Below are 20,811 nucleotides of genomic sequence, written 5' to 3' on the forward strand. Positions count from 1 at the left end.
ATAATTTGAACATTATGTTTTCTGTAAGAACATTTGCAAGTCAGCAAATGATTATGTTGAAGTCTGCAAGATGTGAGGGAAAAACGGGTGGATGTCAACAGGCTGATTAAAGGTAGGCCAGTCATGATGCTTCATGGAATTAAATATACTAATCAGATTCTGAGCTTAGCAGACAGAAATAGAAAAAGAAGTGGAACAAGGCTGTGAACATTGCTCCCTCTTTTATCTTTAATTTTAATTAGGTAATCTGATTGATAAAGACTTTCCAGACAGAGCTGACATTTTATAGCCACTGGGTAATTTAGTTGTTGTTTTTATATCTGCTTTAGCTGTAAAGAGTTAAATAAGTGGTAGTCCTTTATTGCTTCATTGATTTGAAGATTATGTATATACTGTTTATCATTGCTGACTGGGTTTGATGGTACTGATGGAGGTAAGTCTAAAGAAAAAAAAATTGGACTTGTTATCCTATTAAGCCTTAGCAAGACAGCCAACCCATCCTTCATGAGCTTAGAAAAGCAAACTGTTCACAGATAGTCTGTAACAGCAAGCATCTGAGGAAGATGCATATTGGCTCATGGCAATGGTAAGTATAAACCTTTTTTGTTAAATTCAACTATTTTAGTTAGTATTGTGTAGCTACTAATTGTTAAATTCATCATAGATTTTGTTAAATAAGAATTCTGCAGATTTTTTTCACAGTAAGAAAATATGACTGTTTTCCTAAATGATAAATTTTTAAGATGGATATTTGATTCCTAAATCTTTATTGGTTATCTTATTTTAGCATTAAGTACTATAAATTTAGTGGTATATAGTTTTGGAAATTAAAGGCTGTTAGAAGTATTGCCTTTCTGCAGCCAGCATTTCACATTGGAATATAAGAAGTTCAATGATAAGACTACAGAATTGGTAGTCAAGAAGAAATATTGAGAGTTGAGAAGAGGATGCTGTTGAGTAGAGAAGCTTACATTTTCATTTTTCAGCACTTAAGCCTGAATAGTAATTTTTTTTTCCTCCTGCCATTTCATCATCCTGCAAACTAGGCTAACTGGTAAAGTACATACTTATTTCTTTCTAAGGAGGGAAGCCTTCCAGCATTCAGCTAAGAAATGTAGGTATTTTCTCAAGACCTCTAAGACCTCTGCCAAAGCTAAAAAAGAGTGTATGAAATAAGAGTCTCAAATTCTTTTGTCACTCTTAAGTCTAAATTGCTCCTTACTTATTTTGTGTGAATTGCTCGTCTGGAGAAAGTGACCCTGGAAACTGCATGGTCAGAAAATATGGTTCCCATTTTAGACAACGGAAATCAAATCCTAGAACTTAGGATAGGGTGACAGATTTTGCCCATATTACATTCTATGAAAAATTGAATATTTTTCATACATAGTGGTAATTTATACTTTATAGTCCCAGACATTTTGAAAATAAAAAAACTACCTTGTTTTCAAGAAAATTTTTATAGTGTACAATTACTCTGCAGGGTTTTTCTGGTGGGCTGAGTTTGAAGTGTAAGCAAATACTTTGAATTTACCCGATTTCTGTTAAGACAGATGAGGAATTCTAAACCTCAAATAAATTGGAGTACTTCAGAGATTGAGAATTATAGTATTACACTGAAAATAACATTTTGACTATAGAAACTACATTTTATCATTGGAAATAGTTGTTATAGTTGTTAATGTATGTTATAGTGAAATTTCTACTAGTTTCACTTACCAATTGTTGCATCACATCTGGAGGGTATTTCCCATACCTGCTGTCATTTTTGGTACTGACAAAGCATAAATTCCATAGATAGCATTCTAAATATCAGAATGACAAACTCACTGACATGAACAGGCTAATCCAGCTGATTTAGGAGGTTTTCCTTTGGTCTCTAAAATAGAATACCAGATGTCCAACAATGTAAACAGAAATGGCAGTTTATGTGATTTTTAAAACACATTTTCAGAGCTTTTGATGAAGGAAAGTTATTTTATGCAGTAGAAAAGAGAGGTCATGCACAGCAAATTCTATATTTATAAAAATGTTTTTACATATATGATAATAAACACATGAACATCCATTGTATTAAAGTGTAGCAATATTAATTAGTAATTATGTTAAAATCATGATGGAATGTTTTAGAGACCATTTACAGCATAGACGGTACTTACTAATCTGTTGCAGTGTAAGGCAGTGAACATTTTTAAATTAAGGTAAAAGTGAAAAATGTTGCTGCACAAATTAAGTATCTCCAGCATCTAAAATAAATGCTTGTCTTTATTAATACATTGTTTTCTATTTTGTTGCAAAAGCTCAAAATAATTAACCAAGAAGCAAGATTACTAATAGGTAGACAGGAGCTTCACAGGACATGAGTTTTACATATGATTTTGCAAAACTAGAAAAAAAAAAAAAATAGCTGAATTCACTTCTCCCTAAAAAGGCAGAAATGCCTGTGTACATACAGGCCATGATTGCCAATCTATATTTCACTACAACTTTTTTGGCATTTGCATTCCCAGTGCTGAGTTAAAAGACATTTGACTTACTGCAATTATAGTAGCACTTTCTGAAACTAAAGTGAAGAATACCTTGCCTGCAGGGAGACAGCTTTAACATATTGGAGAGAATAATATAGCTATTATTTATTTTCAAAATATTGGTCAAAACCTATTCAGCAATTAATATTGTGTCCATTTCTGCTTGTAGAAAAGTCAAAAATAATGTAAAATCTAGTTACACAGTGAGTTTCCTAAATATGTGGATTTATGGCATATGTGATAGTATTAGTTGTTTAGACAGTAACCTTTCTTCTGAATCAGAACTGAAGATACACTGACTAGTGTTTGCAATCTTTTTGTGGTCTGAAAAAAAAAGGATCCTGATTAGGTGTGCTCGTTAAAGTGCCACTGTAGCAGTGAGGAACAAAGTGACACAGACCCCCTATGCATCCAAATGAGATCCCCTTATTGTAAAAAATCACACCCTTTTCACGCCTTTAATCTCTATCCAAAAAAACTGAAACCAAACCAAGACCTAACAGAGAGAAGGTACCCATTGGCTGGTTCAGCTGCACTGATTCTGTCCACACATCCAGTCATCCAATCAGCTTCCTGCTCCTATGCTGTCCATGTGTTCCTCGAGCCAATCAGCTTCCTGTGCATACAGTGTCGCGCGTTCCTCCAGCCAATCACAATCTCGCTTCCAGCTGTCGCTCGGCTCACTCTTCGCTGCCTCTCACCTGCCAAGTGACTCCCGCCTGCCCAGCCCGCCGCTGGGCCTTTCCCATGGGGCGTCTGGGGAGCACAAGCCTTCACCACTCTGGTAGTTATTACCTCATATCCTATATAACCCATAATAATACATAACCCCATAAAATCTTTTATTTGTTATTAAGCAATGAAAATCTATTAGGAAAAACCTAAACAACTCCTAAGATATTAATAACAATGACAACAATAGTAACTATAACAAGTTTCAAAAACCGTAACACAGGCTTATAACGTAGTAGCTATGTACACATCAATTCAAGGCCAAACTGGACGGAGCTTTGAGCAACCTGGTCTAGTGGAAGGTGTCCCTGTCTGTGGCGGTGGTACTGGGATGAGATGATCTTCAGTTCCCTTACATTCTGTGATTGCTAATTAACATGGAAAATTCAAACTTTAGTAATTAGAGGAGAGGAACTAAGCAGTGAGAGACTGGGCCACACATAGCTAGTAACTTGAGAAGCAAAGTGAAAACAATGATTAGTATGGAGGAGAAGAATATTATGAAATACAAAGAGACACAATGGAAATAAATAAGAATTAAATTCAGTGTTATTAAGTTCATCTAGGGAAACGGGCAAAAAAAAAAGGATTCTGTATCAAAAGGGAGGAAACAGAAGGGTTTAATATTGAAACACAGAAGGAAAGAAGTAAAGTAGTCTTATTTGAGAAAGGTGTGTTTCGGTATGCTGTGACATAGTTGTTCTAAAGTCTGTGAGCACTGTAGAATTCAGTAAGGAAGTATTCAGTGAGGTGCCACTGAATACTCATACTGAACATTCATAGCCAAAACCTTCTACAGCATAGAATTCTGAATTATAAGAAAGAGACCTAAAGTCTAAAAGGGTAGTTTATATTATCCTGAAAGAACTTAAAATATTTTTCAAATTTATTGTCATCACACCATTCTGATTCAGCATTAGCAAATATGTTCTCCACATTTTCCTTCTTTTTTTTCCTTTGTCTTTTCTGACAATCTCATCTTTATAGGTTCACTGAACATGGTTGTTTAGAAAACAAAAGAACACATATATTTTCATGTAAAATCTCCATTATATAAATATATAAACATAAAGTAAAATAACTGTTATGTTTTCAAATTTATTTCCGATCAGTGTTTTTAAGGCAACTTTTCCTGCATGAACTCAAAGCCAGTCCTTACATTGGTTTTGATGGGGTTTTTTTGGGGTGGTTTTGGCTTTCATTATCACAGACCTTGTCATCATCTGCATTAACCTGAAGGAAACCACATTACAGATGTTATCAACAATGAATATAGGATATAAAAATAAACACAAACATTTCTAGACTGATCTTTTCCTCAAAATTAGGATGTTGTTATTCTGAGCTAACCCAAGAAATCATGCCAATGGACTTTGGCTTCCATCCAGGCAAATGCTGAATGCCTTTATTCCCAGTTAAGCTAATTTGTCTCTTGTTCATCTAGTGTCCAGCAGTGGACAGAATAGTTCCTAAGGCAAGGTCTTACCATGCAGTCCTGATGCATACAGCTTATTCTTGCTCAAGTCAATAGGTCTACTCATGAGTGGGATTCAAGTTGATGAGATTCCTCATTCTCTTATCACATCTCAGCCCCAGGACCAATGAAACAAGAATAGAACAAGACAATGCATGGTAGAATAAATGAAAAGCAAAGAACGGGTGACTCTTCTGATATGGTGAGCCTTAGAGAAGAAAAGATAAATTAACATATGGAAATGTAGTATGGGTAGCAAAATTATTTGCATCATAAGGTTGTTTCTAATGGTTTTTTGAAATGTAAGGTATCAACAATTTAACACACTGCAGGTACAAGAAAAGTAATATGTAAATACTATAATTAATATCCAGGAGCTGATAGACTGAATAATAAAAACTAATATTAGAGTTGGTAAAACTAATCACAAGTGAACACTGCAAATAATCATTATAATTTTTATTTACTTACTGCCAAATACAGAGATTATTTTTAAAAATACAGCCTAATCATCCTGTTAACCTATATTGTAAATCTCATTTTCAACAGTAAGGCAAAATCTGTAATCCTACCTCGATAAACAACTGTGACCTGTAGCTATTTCTGTTGATGATTTCACAGCTGCTTCCTCAGAGTTTTAAATTTTAGAAAGTATTAGACCATTTCCCAAAACCCTGACATGCAGAGAATCAGCACTATCTACTGTATCTTCAATATCTTCAGAGTGTTCCATGACACCAAATACACATAAATATTCGAGTAGTAGTAGAACTACTGATCATCTCAGACACAGAATTTGTTCTGCAAAGTTGAATGATATTTTGTTATTACACAACCTGGGAAAACTGGACATTTCAACTATGAGGAGAAACTGAAATTAATATGATTTTCTTTATAACTGATCCACAATCCTTTCTATATCCTTAATATTCAAGCATCTTTCTTGCAGTGATTTTGGAAATATAACCATGAAGGTCAGGAAGGTGAAGGGAAGGAATTGAGTGTGTAGCATCTTCCTTAAGCTGAATTGAGAAAGTTTCTAGAAGTAAAAACATTTTCCCAGTTTCACCTTAAAGAAATATAACTGGAATCTCAGCTGTAACAGTCACATTAGAGTTCTGTTAGTTGCTAAAGTCATAAATCTGTACATCAATCTGCAGATCTTACATATGCACACCTCAAATAATGAGGTTGTTACTCATGGCATACTTGCATATGTAACTCTTTAAGACAATACTGACTTTTATCTGAAACTGATAGACACTCCCTCATGCACTGCATTACAAATAGGTACCAGTCCTAGTTCTTGTCTCTGTGTCCTTTAAAGCCTTGTATTTGATTTTAAGCTCATTCTTCCTTCTGGGAACAAAGCTCAATTGGTGGGTTTAGCTGTCAAGGCAAAAGACTAAAGACTAAAAACTCCTGGAAAAAGTAGACGTATATCTTCAAACTGAAACGGAGAGTGTAAACATTCCTAAGTGCTTGCTGTAAACAAGTACACCATTTTCACAGTCTCCCTGTAGTGTCTTCCAAAAAGACAGAGAATTGCCTACATTTTGCAGCCAGCTGATGAATGTACACTGGCATATTCAGTCATTCAGGCCTCACACAAACTTAAAATTTTTTAGAGGTAGAAATGACTGTGTCTTGAAAAAATGTTTGGCTAGCTATGTATCATGGCATACAGTCACATGTAACATGAGTCTTAAAATATCAGTCTAATTATTTTAAAAGAATTGTCCTTGTAACAGATTCATATATCCTCATTATTCCAGGTAAGTTTATGACCTTAAAAATTCACTCACACTCTTTTCACAATGATGAATTGCATAGTCTAATAAGCAAACATCAAAATACTATTATGACTAATAACACTTGTAATTAGTTGATTTTTCCCAACAATACCTCTATTGATTTCCAAGACCATGCCTATGATGTATTAGGTGTTCAAATACTTCTCACTTCAAAGAATCCTTTCTCAAGAGAAGAAATAATTATTAAGTATTTTGTTACACATATAAATGAGACTGAATTTAAAATGAATGCTTAAAACAAAGTATTAATCTCTAAAAATCTGAATCAGATAAATCACAGACTGTGAAAGATCACCCATTGCTCAAAGCTTCTATAGACTTTAAAGGGTATTGGTTCAGGTCCTATAACTGAGATCATGAGATCTTAAGATACTATTTTAAAATCTTCAGAAGTTGTTCTTAAATAACAAAAAGAATAAATAAATGCATTAGTACTTGCTCTAGAACTTCTATTTTAATAGAAAATTATAATAAAGTTATAGTAAGTTAGTTGGTAAACCTGAGAGTTAGAGGGCAAAACTATTCCATAGAATCTTTCTCATTATCCAATGTTTTCCCTCCCACACAGAAAACTAGAACACAGATGCCCTTGGTTCTTAGAAATGAGTAGAAAGAAAAGAAAAAGCTGCAAGAGAAGACAGAGCTCAGATTCCAGAGAATGTAAGTTTAGAGAAATATTTAATATAAAATAAAATCATCAGAAACACATGTGGCTATTCTTAATTTACTCCTCAAGGCAGAAATTCACTTTTATTCCCATAGCTGTTTGTCATATTGGAAATATTTACACTTAAGTGTGCCTACATATAGGTAATGTCTTGTTGAGGCCAGTTATTTTATTTTAGTTAAGATGCTATCCTGTCTGTTTTTGGCAAAGGCTTTCCAAATTATTGTTGTTCAATTGCCTCAAAATTTCATCATTCTGGGTATAATTCTCAGTGCTGTCTTAGTTTAATAGCTTGTTCTAATCCTGTTTAAGTAGATGTCAGTATTAAACTGTTACCCTGTAATGCACATGACCTGTTCTAAAAAAAACCGAAGCAAGACAGAATTGTATGTCATTGTGTGAATGCCATGAAATCTTGCCTAGTATAGCCAGGAAGCATTATTTTATTCTACTTAGATTAGGTAGCTGTGACTCACATCTCCTGGCAATGTGCCATTGACCTGCTGTGTGATTGTATTAATTAATCCCTTTGTTTACTCATCTGTGAAAGGATTATAAAAGCCAACTTCCTTAGAATTTACCCAGACTGCAAGCAGGCAGTGGGATATTGATTGACCTAGTATGTTCACAGGAAAAAGTAAATATTAGGAGGAGTAATAAAATTTAAAATGTAGCTCTTATTATAAGCAAATAGAATATCTTATCACCTAACAAAAGAAAAATTTATTTTTTAAAAATCCAAATATATTGAATTTCTCAGATCAGAATGAAATAATGTGGCCCACTCTCTTTATCTGATTTCACATTACTTAGATAACTATGACAAAACTAGTTAATACTGAAATGAAAAACAATAATGTGGAAAATACACTAGATCTTAAATTTAGGTATTTTTTAAGAAAACTGTCTCAAAGCTAATCATACATTTATGGTACTGCTTACCAAATCACGGGAAAATGTTTTTTCTTTTTTTTTTTTACTGTAAATTAGATGCACAGTTGTCACCCATTTGTAAATGCCAGCAAAGTGTAGGAAGCCTTGAAAATAAAGCACATGAGGCTCTGTCTCACTTGACAGAGCCACTGGATGTAAAGGGTGCTGAAGAAGATGGAAAAGATCATGAAAACAAGAATCAGAGTAGCTCAGATTCTTCTGAATATAGACATCTTGATAATGTATCAGACATTAAAAAAGGAGGGAAGAAGGAAAAGAACTGCACTCCTAAAATGATCTCACCTCAACAGGATGAAATCTTAGCTACAGTAACTTTTGGTGAATTAGAGGGCTCATCCAAAGGAAAAATTACACTGTGGGGCAAGCCAGATTCTTCAGACTCCATTAGCTTGGCTGCTGGAAAAATTTCTGCAGAAGTAAAATGCGGCTCTTTTAATATGAAAGTAGAAATTAAGAATATTTCTTTGTTTGATTCTGGAACAAAAGTTGTGGATGAAAAAAGGAAGAGTTCAAAGAACAAGAAATGTCATAAAAGACAATGTCGGAAAAGTCAGTGTTCAAAATGTTCAAAGTACGAGTGCCCTTTAACTGAACATTCAGCAGAACACAAGGGGAAATATAAGGGGTCTTCTAAACATAAAATTCAAACTGCCATCAATGAAAGTCCCTCCCTGGAAATGAACATTGAAACAAAAGATATTCAGGTAGAATATACCAGCAGAAATAAAAATCTGAAGGTTAACATCAAAGCTGGTGAGCCGGTACAGAGCAAACCACTCAACAGGGAACACAAAGAGAGTGATACAGATTATTCTGTAACAGAGACACTGTGTAACGCAGACTGTGAGTCGATGTTTAGCTTTCATGAAAAAGCAGATTTTACATTCCCAGATGGATATACACTTCTCCCTCCACCTAAAGAATTTGCTGACTGTGACAAAATGCACCTGGATACAATTGCAGAAGTCATATCTTCGTATCCTGTTAGTAGCAGAAAGGAATCTGACGGTCTTATTACAGCCTTGAATATTTGGGGGGAAGAAAATTATTTCTGTAAACTTAACACAGAAGACTATGAAGACCATACCAATGAAAAGGAAGATTTTTCTAAGGATAAAATACTTTTCTCAAAAATAAATAATAATAATTGTCTTGTAGCTATTAATACCTTGCATAATACAAACAATGGGAAAGAATGTGTTAGAAAGAGCAATGTATTATGTCAAGAAAGAAATAACTGTGACAAACACAGAGACAGAGGACCAAAAACAGCAAGAAGAAAGTCTTTCCCAGATACTACCCTGGAGGTATCATCACCAGTTCACCCTAGAAGGGATTCTGGCTTTTACTCACTGCCATCCTTAAACGTATTGCTTAAGGAGACCAAAGGAGGAGATGTCCATAACAGGAACTCACATATTCCTACCAAATATAAGGAACTTTATAAGTGTCCTGACTTGACCTCCTCTCTGATAGAACTTTGCAAGTATCCTGACTTGACCTCCTCACTGAGAAATTTGAGAAGTCTTAAGTCTTCATATCAGTATGCTTTCACATCATTTGATCATAACATTACCATTTATCCATCTGAGCCTGAAGAAGATGTCTGTCTGGATGGCACTTGTTTACTGAAAGACTATGCAGACTCTGTGGGGCAAGATGAAGAAACAGAAGAAACATTAATGGACAGTCTTCATTCCAGTGGTACTATACCTAGCAAAAGAGAAAATGACCGTGAACAGCCTCTGGGAAACCTATCCCTGTGGGAAGAAGACTCTGAGTGTACTGAAGTTTTAGATAAAGAGAAATCAGAGTACAGCTCTGTAGAAAAGCATGTTGAATGGCAAAATAAAGCTCAGCTGGTACAAGCCTCTCCACTTTCTACAAGCCCTTCAGGTGAATTCATTAATGACAAAGAAAGTACTAATTATGCATCTACAGAAAGCATCCCAAAACAATGTTCAGTTTTACAGTCAAATGTTCACCCACCTTATGCAGAGTCTGAGGTAACAAATAAAAGGAGACAGTCTGTACTGACTGACCCTCCAGTGATAACTGGAGAAGTAGAAGGAAGACTTGTCCAAGGCAACACTACATTGATACCTGAATGTTTTAGCTCTGCAGTGAAGAAAGAACCTAACCTTACCTGCAGTATACAAGAAAAATCCTTGCTGTCATCCTTGTTGTTAGATCCCAAAGAGAATGACATGAATAAAACATTGGAAAGCCTTTCTGAGGTACAGGATGTATCTGGAGATGTTCTTGTTGAATCTGATTGCCATAATAATTCAGCACAGGTCTCCATATTATCTACCTCTTCAGTATGCACAGAAAAGAAAGAGAATTTCACAGAACGTTTAAACATTAAGCAAAGGCTGGAGAACTTTTGCAGTAAACAGTTGCTTGATGACAGTTTAAGGAGAGAGCCTGGAGCAAATCAACTACCTCTGTTAGTCAAGTCCAGCTTTGAAGAAATTGAATCAAATTTTGAAATGAAAGAAGATTATTATGAGACTGATGATATCTCATCAGTAAAACATATTAGTCAGAAAGGTAGGTGTTACAAGACTTCTCAAGTTAATATCACACATCTTTTGCATAGGAGCTTTTATGACATGTTTTCTTGGAAAATAAATGTATATTAAAAGTTTGCAATGATGTTGTTATGGTATATGTTTGGCCATGGGGTTATAATATGCTGTTATTCTGCTGAGGATTCTAGGAACCATCTTACAGAGCCAAGAAATCTAAATTTAAAAAGAAAAAAAATTAATGCATCTTTGATCAAGAAGTAGTTTTCCTACATTAAACTGCCCACCCATCCTATACAGCTAGAGAGAGAAGAAAATATCCTTGGAGGAAGTAACAGTAAAAGCAGTTGCCATGTGATATGAACTCAGAGCACAAGTCTGTGTTTAAAACCCAGAAATCTGGATTTCAACTCCATGTGATCAATATGAATACTGAATATATATGAATACATCTTGGTCTTAATTCTGGCTGAACATTTTCATGGAATGACCATAAAGAATCCTTTAACCTGCTTTTCTCCTCTCTTTAATATGTTTGAAGAAACGGCATACAAAAAAAGGCTTACTTTTAATAGCTAATATTTTACAAATTTCTTGTCTTACTTTTTGTAATCCATCTACTCATATCCATAACTGATCTTTTAAAATGAATGTTTTGAAGTATAAAAATTTTAAGCGATCCTGGGACATTGCACACTACAAAGTGAGCCTTTTACATTATGAATAGGTACACACATATGTGTGTATGTGTTGTTAAAATATCACTCTGAACACTTTAATTTTATTTTTTAATATTAATCAGGTTATATGCAAATACATCTCAGATTTACCTCTCCAGAAAATGATCTTTCCAGCAGATTTGGAGGTTAAGATGTTTATATAATTGAAAAATATATATTTTCTTATGGAAAATGTCTTATATAATCCTAGTTCAAAGCAGCTGAAGTTTTTAAAAAGTCTTTTAGTTCACCATACCTGCAGAAAGACTGGTATGGCCTCCATGGCTGTCTTGTTTGGCATCGGTAATGGAAATTTTAAAAAATACCAGAAGTATTTTATACACTATATAGATATACTGCATAGATTGATATTGCTATATAGACCAATGTCTCCACATAAGTATCTCAATACCAAGTATCTCAATATCCCAGTATCAGTATGTAAAATAGAGAATTGATGAAATGGAACTCTCTATAGAACAAGGTAATGAATGAAGATACTGAAGGAAAACTGCATGCGAAAAATCCTTGACTTCTCAGACATTAAACTCAAATGGTTAAGGACACAGCACAGACGTGAGATATAGCTATATTTTTCATTTTTATTTAATTTTCTCTTGTTTTATTCTCTCTTTCCTTTTGCCCCTTGCCAAGAATTATCTATATGTGTTTTTTCTCATACCTGTCATCTCAATTTGGCCCTCCTTTTGTCCAAAGTCATATTTTGATTTTTCTTAATTCCTAGCAATGCTGAGGAGGTCCTCCCTTAAATTAATAAATGTGTACATCCAGAATAATTTTTGCAACTCATCAATATGCATTAAAATCCACTTTTAGTTTAAGAATATCAGCCGGCTTTGCCAAGACATTGGGCAGTGTGCAACTTCTGGAGTTTAGTAATCTAGTGACACTCGAAAATGAATGGGTCATTTTTCAGCAAAGAATTAGAACATCTACAACAGAGAAGAAATGCCACTGATGTAAACAGGATGGGGGAAAGGCAATATAGAGCTCTCTAGTGTTCTGGGACTTCATGATTGTCTCAGAGAGGAAAAGACTCCTGCAAAAGGCACTAGAAGGGCATTGCAAGAGGTAAGTTTCCTGACTCTCAGCAATGGTCTGGAATAGTGCCCTGGAATGCCCTTGCTGAGCTACATGTGATGAAGATCTGGCTGAAGCCAGAAAAAAGCTGTACAGCGATGAGTGTATCTACACAGTCCTGCAGGGAGCCCGTGGAGGTTGGATTTTCTTCCTCCCTATCTTCCTTGCCAGTGGCTACAGAGACATTTTCAGTACAGAATATAATACAAGATCTCTTTTACCATTGTTGTTTGATCTGAAATAATAATGCAACAATTAAGTTTATTCTGCTTTAACTAGAAAGAAATCTAAACCAGAAAAATCTTTATACATATCTTGCAAGATTATTAGTATTAAAATAGGAGTTTTTATATCTACTTATTGGCCACTTCAAAAATGTATGATGTTAAACAAGATCCATGAGAAATGTACAAGTTTCTGCATTAAAATAGTGATGTACTATGCTATGTAGGTATTTAACTAGAGATCCTTCTACTTCTCTCTGCGTAAAGGCCTCAATTAGTCTAAAATACATATTTTCGTAATATTTTCAGTATTATTTGGTATTTTCATTTATATGTTGGTTAGATTATTCTTGTATTTAGAATGTGGAAATGCTAAACAGTGAAATTATTTATACAAGTTGTGTCACATATTTCTCACAAACAACATCTGGTTATAACTTAGACTTGAAATCAGAAATGAGTAAAACCAGAAAATTGCCTTTGAAGAAAGACACCAGAGAAAGTGACAGCTCCCAGGATGATGCAATAGACCAGTGGGCCAGAAGACGGAAACAGTTTAAAGACAGTAAAAAATGCAGTTCAACTGGAGGAAGCTCCATAAACAGCACAATCACTGAGGGATCAAGTGAGTACTTTTGTATTATATTTGTGTAATTGATAATATGACTGGGTTTTCAGCTAAGGAAATTGATCTCCCGTTCACTATCTGTCTGTGTTAGTCATTATCATGAGTAACAAGAAACATCCTTTCTCCTTAGTTAAGCAAACAATCTGACTGAAAAAACAATTGGTTCTACCATGCATGTTCATGGTAGAACATGTTCAAATAATATGCTCAAGTAATATTAAGACAAACTCTAGGTGCAAACACATAATTATGTGGCAGCAGGTTTGAGGTTATAACAAAAATCATAATCCTGATATCTCCTTATGTCAAAACCATGCTGAGCTGGGAATCTTTCCTCCTCACAAAGGTAACCACCTGCACCAACTTTAATCTACACTTGTTGCCTAGATTGTTATTCATACCTATCATACCTGTGACTCATACCTGTCTCTTTAAGAAATCTGTCATTTTGCCACATGCAAATTAATCAGTTTAAACATGGGAAGGAATTTTTAATATGAACTGCTTAGGTAATTCACATTGTATGCAGATGTAGCCACCAAGAAAGGATTGCACAGTCTAAGGGGAACATATGTGGTACTTCTTACTTTGCATTGCCTTATGTCCTATTTTGCAATTTTAGTAATATAAGAAATACTCTGTAGGGGTGAAGAAATGAGCACTTCCCTGTGGAAACATTTTGTGCTACAATAAGTACTTTTGGTACAGGAAATTTTATTTGTAGGTGTACAGACTCCTCTTTGCAGAAGGGAATATATGAACTATAGAAGAGACTGAACTCTAAGACTTCAGTGCAAGTCCAATAGATGATAAACTGTAAATATCTTCCATGCCTGTACCAAAGAGGTAAATCCTACATTAATTCACTGCCTAAATATAGATTTTAGTTGCCACCTGGGATACCAAGAGTGACCTGAGATATGTGAACCAGCAGGAAACCTAAGCCTTTCTGAAGTAGTAATTGAAGAGCAAGCAGGATACCCTGAGGTATCTAATGTGGTACGGGGCACCTCTGTTCAGGTAACTGAGCCATCCCATAGGTTTTAATGCCTATTAACAAAGGAGAAGGCATGAGTAACATTTCACATGGAAATAAAGAGGCTCTTTATTGGTAGCAAGTTTCACTGTTTGCCCCTAAAGCAGGTTCTAGGCCATTGTACTATGAAAGTTACCATGTCAAACCACCTGCACTCAAAAAAATTTACCAGAAGCTATACACACCAGGTTGAACTATTCCTTGATTTCAACAGTGATGTGTCTTGAATATAAAACGGGACCATATATTTTAGTAAGTTAGGCATGTGTTGGTTTCATAGAGAAAGCATATATATTTTTAAGAAATCAAACAAGTCAAAAAAGAGCAAGTTAGAAAAGCTAGAATTGCTTTCCTTGAGACAAAGTTTAGGGTAGCACATGACATAGATCCAGAGTAGTCTCCATAACAGATGACTGGGCAGACAATTCTGTCACAGATTCTCACATCTAATCATTTTGGATAGTATCTCAGGCCTGAGACTTCTGCCCCTTTTAGTTTGGTAGCTTGACTGTTCCTCTCTGTTGGCAGACAGCTCTGACACATGGAAGCAGCAGCTCCTTACATTCTTAGTTCCAGTATTGTATACCAGCATTGTAATTTTTATTTATTTGTCTATTTGCTAGTAGCTTCTTGAACAGTTAAACATGTAATCTCAATCTTTCTGCATAGTAAAGGAGGAGCCAGTGGACCTGGAGTATTTGTCTAGATAGACACAACTGAGCACATTTTCTAAGAGACAAAAAGACTGCCCCTTAAATATATTCAGGAAGTGACTTCCTGAACAAATATAACTTTAAATAAAGGTAAATTTTTATCTTTTCTGTTTTTAAACTGGGAATCATTTCACATCAAACACAGGATAAACAAAGCAAACAGGTCCTTCTTCCAGCTGCATTAAATCTAGCTGCATTTTACCAGGTATTTCATACTGAAAGGTATGTGATGGTTTTTTTCCTCTCAGAAAATTTATATTTTCAGTCTATCTGTTAGCACAGCATCTGATGATGTATATATATATATATATATATGTATATATATGACTTTCATCATCCATTCTTAACTTTGAAGTTCCAGCTCCTGGTCTGCTTAGGATGTTGTTAGACTATTTATTTACATTCAGCTTGCTGTTTGTAACCTGTCACAGTCAACTGCCTGACATCCTATTGTCTTGAGAGACTCAACTTTAGCAGAGAACTAGAGCAGTCCTTCATCTCCATGTGAGTTTATTGCAAGACATTGTGAATTTAAATTATTATAAAATATGAATCTGAAAATCCTCAGTATAACACATCATACACATATTCAAAGCCAATGAAGCAATTAGCCAGGAGTTATATGGTAAAAGAAAAAACAATAAAAAAAGACCAACAAACTATTATTTCCTCACCTCATTTTTTTAAAAAACTTCATGTCTGGAAAAGCTAAGCTTAAGCAAACAGAAAATATGTCATCAATATCCCTGTCATGGAAGATACTTTTCACCTTCTTTTTTGTCTTCTGATATGAACTGAACTCATATTAAATTTCTAGAATATCTGTTTTATTTCCTAATCAAATGGGTCACATTAGATAGCTTAAGAATTTAAGATTTGTCTTAAAGAGTTGCAGCTCCAGTTTTGACTACTTGCATTAAGACTTCGCTTCTTATTCAAGTCCCACGTGCATTAGCCTCCAGTATTGTGATCTTATATTTGGAAATCCTTTCAGACTTTTCCTTTAAAAGCAACAAAATTGAGAAACTCATTACAAACAATTCATTAAGAAGTTTGGCTCTTCTTGCATGCTGAATGGCTGAGGTCTCTAATTCTTCAGACTTTTTCCCTCCTGACATAACTTTTACTTGTTTTATCATCATGACAGTAAATTCAGAGGATGCTCGATCAGTAGATCTGGGACTGTATTCTGAAAATGAGGACAGAGGTTTTTATACAGAAAACTTTCATTCTGCCTCCTGGGTTTTCAGAGGAGATGATGTCTCTCCAGATAACAGTCCTAGATGTCTCAGCAAAAGACCTAGACCAGTGGCAAGTAAGTTGGCTAGAGCAACAGGTAATAAAAATTTATTTATTTTGGGCACTCTGAGGATTTCAGGGGAATTATATTTTGGAGTAGTTGCTGGTCTCTTAGGATAAAGACAGAACAAGGAGCAACCCAAGAATCTAAAAGCTTGTTAAAAAAAAAAATAATGCTTATTTAGGTATTATCTTGCAAAATATAATCATTACTTGATAAACTGGTTAATGTTCATAACTAAACCTCATGAGATAAGGGTAGAGGAATTGTAATTCCATTACTTCTTCAAGCATGGCAAAATCATAGAGATATTTATGGTCATAAAGTATTATAATGGACATAAAATCTGTTTTACATCAAACCTGCAGGTATAGTTGATCCAGAAAGAAAATAGTCATTTGCTAGGAGTATGAAAGGTTGTTCTAGCTGTAGTTTAAATCTGTGTAAACAGATGTAGTGAACAATGTTTTCTGTGGGATGGGAGGTTTTCCTTCACTTCTCAGATAAGTTACTCAAAAGTAACACAGTTCAAAGAAGTAAGACAAGCTGAAACACCCCTATAGCTTTCCATTAAATTGTCCTTTGTTGGAGCTCATAAATCATTCAGAATATGAGAGAAAAAAGATGTTCATTATAAATCTTAAGATATGAAAAATTTCCCTTAACACACATGAGAATATTCTGGAAAACAATTTTGGTTGTTTCTTCTCCCAGGGAAGAGCTCAGAACTTCAGCATGATTGTTAAAGTCAGTATTGAAGTATCTGTTTTGGACAGACAACATCAATTGGCCTGCTATTGAAGTAACCTTGACAGCAATTTCTGTCTTCCAAATAGTACACAATTTGAAGACAAAACAGCTGTCATACATTACTATTGAATTGGCCTCCATTAAGAAAAAAAAATCACAGTAGTCAAATGATCAAAACCAGACACTCCAGGAAATCAAATTTACACTGAAACCATTCTTTAAGCATACTATTTGCTAAAGAACCAGGCCATTTAAGTTAGAGTAATAATACTAATAGACCCTGAGAAAAAGATGGAAGTAGGCAAATAGACCCTGATCTTCCTTTTTACAGAAGCTGATCCCTCTGAGTGTTAAATTCTGATTAGTTGAAAGAGATTTCAGCCCCCTTGGCAGAAGATGCCACTGTGGCTGGGGAGGTGAGACTACAGGACTGGAAGGCACTCTGAGAGTGGGGAGTGGAAGGATGAACAAAAGGAGAAAAAACAAATGTCCAGAAGATAGGTGCCTTCTGAAATATAAAAATAATGAAACTACAAGAAACAGGTTTAAACCCATTTGAGAAATTAGAGTGTATTTTGTATTTGCAGCATAGAGGTTTGACACAGAGACCATGAGTGTTTTTCTCTCCTAGAACACCATCAGTAGACTGGAATACTTCAGCATTTCATTACAAACTCCAGGCACTTAATTTAAATTGCTGTCTCCCTGTGCCCTAATATGAATTATATTTGATTTGTTGCAGTGTGAGGGGTGTCACTGTCTGAGGACAAGCACTAAACAGCCAGGAGTGATAATGAAAGCACCCTAACCATTTGTAAAATCAGTAACACTCAGTACCTACAAACAGTTTTAAAAACAGACTGCTGCCTATTAAATTGAATGGGTAAAGAAAAAAGGTATCTTTCTTCCTATTTCCAGTTCGAGAAAGAACAGTGAAGATCGCTAAAGGAACTGGCAATTACCCTTGGGGTTTCAGGATCCAGTTCTCAAAGCCTATCCTTGTGACAGAAGTCGACACAAGTAAGTTGTGTTTGTACTGGTTAATTTCTCTGTGGAAATATATCTTAAAATATACATAATATTATATGCACTTATATAATGGTATGATATATATCTACATGATATAATATGATCTACATAGTCTAGAACTTCTGTTTTACATTAATTTATAATATTGATGTAAACATTAATTTACTTAATTAGTGGGTGCAAGATGTTTGATAGCAAGAACTGCTCATGAGCAGTTGTCTTAAGGCCCCACTATCCCTAGCAGTAAATCAGATTCCACTGCCCTGTCTTCTTCCATGTCAGTTCATACCTTGTGCAAGCGCCTTAATTTTTCTTCTCTTAAGAACTAAGGTCTAAAACATTTGTAGGCTGACATCCATGAATGACAATAGGCCATTAAAAATTAAAATGAGAATGTAGTGATCCTTCTAATATTTAAAAAAATCTTATTGGCTAGGGACATTTCTGCTTGGATCCATTGAGCCATCTGCTAGTCTTGACAGGTGGACTCTTAACTTCTTCTGGGAATTATGATGATTGTAAAGAGCCCCAAAAGAAACTCCAACACACAAGTGAGTGACCAAAAAACAGCACATGATTTTAAGCAAAGATTAAATGTAAGATACTGCCTCTAGACAAGAATGAGCTAGCTGTAACATAATAATGGTGCGGGCCTTAATAATGGTATTGGCACTTTTGCTCAGGAATGAGATCTTGGGAGTCACTACTGAAAGGTCTCTGAAATCATTGGCTCTGTGCAGAATGTCAACTTAGAAATCTGGCTAAAGGTTGACTCAGTTAGAAACAGCAGAGAGAATGAGACACAGGCAGTCTGTCATTTTACTGCTGCTCAAGACCTTGGCTCATCCAAATCTAGGGCACTGCTTGCTTACTGCTCTGAATCTCAGGACAGGCACAGTAGATTCAGAAAAAGAGCAGAATGTACAGGAGACTGTGATAGATTTTTACTAAAGAGAGCAGATACTATGCAAAATGTGATCCCATACAGAGAAGGCTAGTGCATGCCTTCTGGCATGGCATCTGGGAATAGCTCTGTCATTACTACAAGCCTGATGTATTAGATTGTCCATCATCCTGACAACAATGGGAAAGCCTGTGAATTCAGGAGCCTGTGAGTTCATAAGGTCTTTACCTAAATACAATCATACATCATGCATACAATAGCTCTGACACTTAGCAATTTATCCATTCTAGTTAAAATTAAGTATAGCTACTCACCTTTTATATCACTCTTTCATTTTTATGTTGTTTCCAAATGCAGTTGCTTTAAAACAGTGACAACATTAAAAAAATAGTTTTTTTTCAGACAAGCTTGTAGTAAAATTATGTTTTCTCAAAATGTAACTCATTTCCTTGGGAAGAAATTTTTCCCTGTGAGAATAGTGAGGCACTCGCACAGCTTGCCCAGAGAGGCTGTGGATGCGCCGTCCCTTCAAAAGTTCAAGGCAGGGTTAAATGGGACTTTGAGCAACCTGGTCTAGTGGAAGAGGATTGGAACTAAATGATCTTCATGGTCCCGTTCAGCTGAAATCATTCTATGATTCTATAATGAATACTTTAATAATATTTTTACAGACTAATTATGATCATACAGTCTGCTATGGCATGCTCAAGGCCAGCACAAACCAAAATATTCTGACATTTACATATTATTTTTAATATACATGAGGGTGGACTGGGGCTTTATTGTGCCTGTTTATTATTAAGCTTTTATTAATCTTACCCCTACAATTCCTAAGCATTCTCAGAAATACACTGAAGGATCACATTTACTGCATCATAGGGTACAAAATCTTTAAAAGCATGCATTAAATGTTAAGGACATGAAATAATATTTTCCACAACTATTATTTCACAGTACATTAGGAAGGCTTATTTATAAATGAGAAGATAAATACTGGATCTGAGAAATTTGTAACTGGGATTTAAGTAACTGAGTATTGGTGCCCATTAACAGAGCATATTTATCACCTCCATATTTTGCTTCCATTCCTGGCTGGCATGTGTCTGAGCAGTGTTTTATTAGGAATATATGTGCTTTGCAATTTGTGCTTTGCAAATAAAAGGTGATGCATTAAAAATCTGATTCAGTTCTTCCTTCACTGAGACCTTTTTAACTTACAATGTAATTTCTTCCTAAAGCCAGAAATCCTCAAAATGCTATATCCAAATTCTATTAATTAGCAAAGATAAATATCAGTATAGAAGGTACTCTTTTGGGGTTAAATTCAAAGTTTATCAAAATAATAGATTTTTTTTCTACTGATTCTATTGAGCTTTGCATCAGATCTTTCTTTGCACTTCAGGCCAAAAAACTCTCAGATACTGGAATATCTATTTGAATCTTCAGACATATAAATCCTAATGTCATTTTAAATGAAATTTCTCCATTGCCAGTGATTATCTAGGGTTGCACCAGTATCCAAATCCTGAAGTTTCAGTAAGAGATGAGTAACAGGCTGGTCAGTAAAACTTGTTCCACCTCCAAGTTGACATCATGAAAGCCCTAAAACATAATCCTTGATTGGTTGAACAGATGCTTGTTTTGCTAGAAAAGCGTGATCATATAGATATGCTTGATATCTTAGCACTAAATAAATTTTTGTGTTTG

General features: G+C 35.0%; 1 protein-coding gene across 1 annotated transcript in view; it reads left to right on the plus strand.

The window, feature by feature from the left end:
• The first annotated feature begins 85 nt into the window (after nt 1–85).
• Nucleotides 86–20,811, plus strand: part of LOC146763615 (uncharacterized) — a 38,627-nt gene continuing 17,901 nt past the window's right edge. The window contains exons 1-5 of the mRNA XM_085567809.1: nt 86–7,208; nt 8,206–10,722; nt 13,187–13,369; nt 16,269–16,436; nt 18,090–18,191. Coding sequence (XP_085423935.1) covers nt 7,097–7,208; nt 8,206–10,722; nt 13,187–13,369; nt 16,269–16,436; nt 18,090–18,191 — 3,082 coding nt within the window. The 5' untranslated portion in view covers nt 86–7,096. The remainder of the gene's footprint in view (nt 7,209–8,205; nt 10,723–13,186; nt 13,370–16,268; nt 16,437–18,089; nt 18,192–20,811) is intronic.

Source organism: Lonchura striata, chromosome Z, assembly GCF_050655825.1.
Source record: "Lonchura striata isolate lonStrDom1 chromosome Z, ASM5065582v1, whole genome shotgun sequence".
Taxonomy (NCBI): Eukaryota; Metazoa; Chordata; class Aves; order Passeriformes; family Estrildidae; genus Lonchura; species Lonchura striata.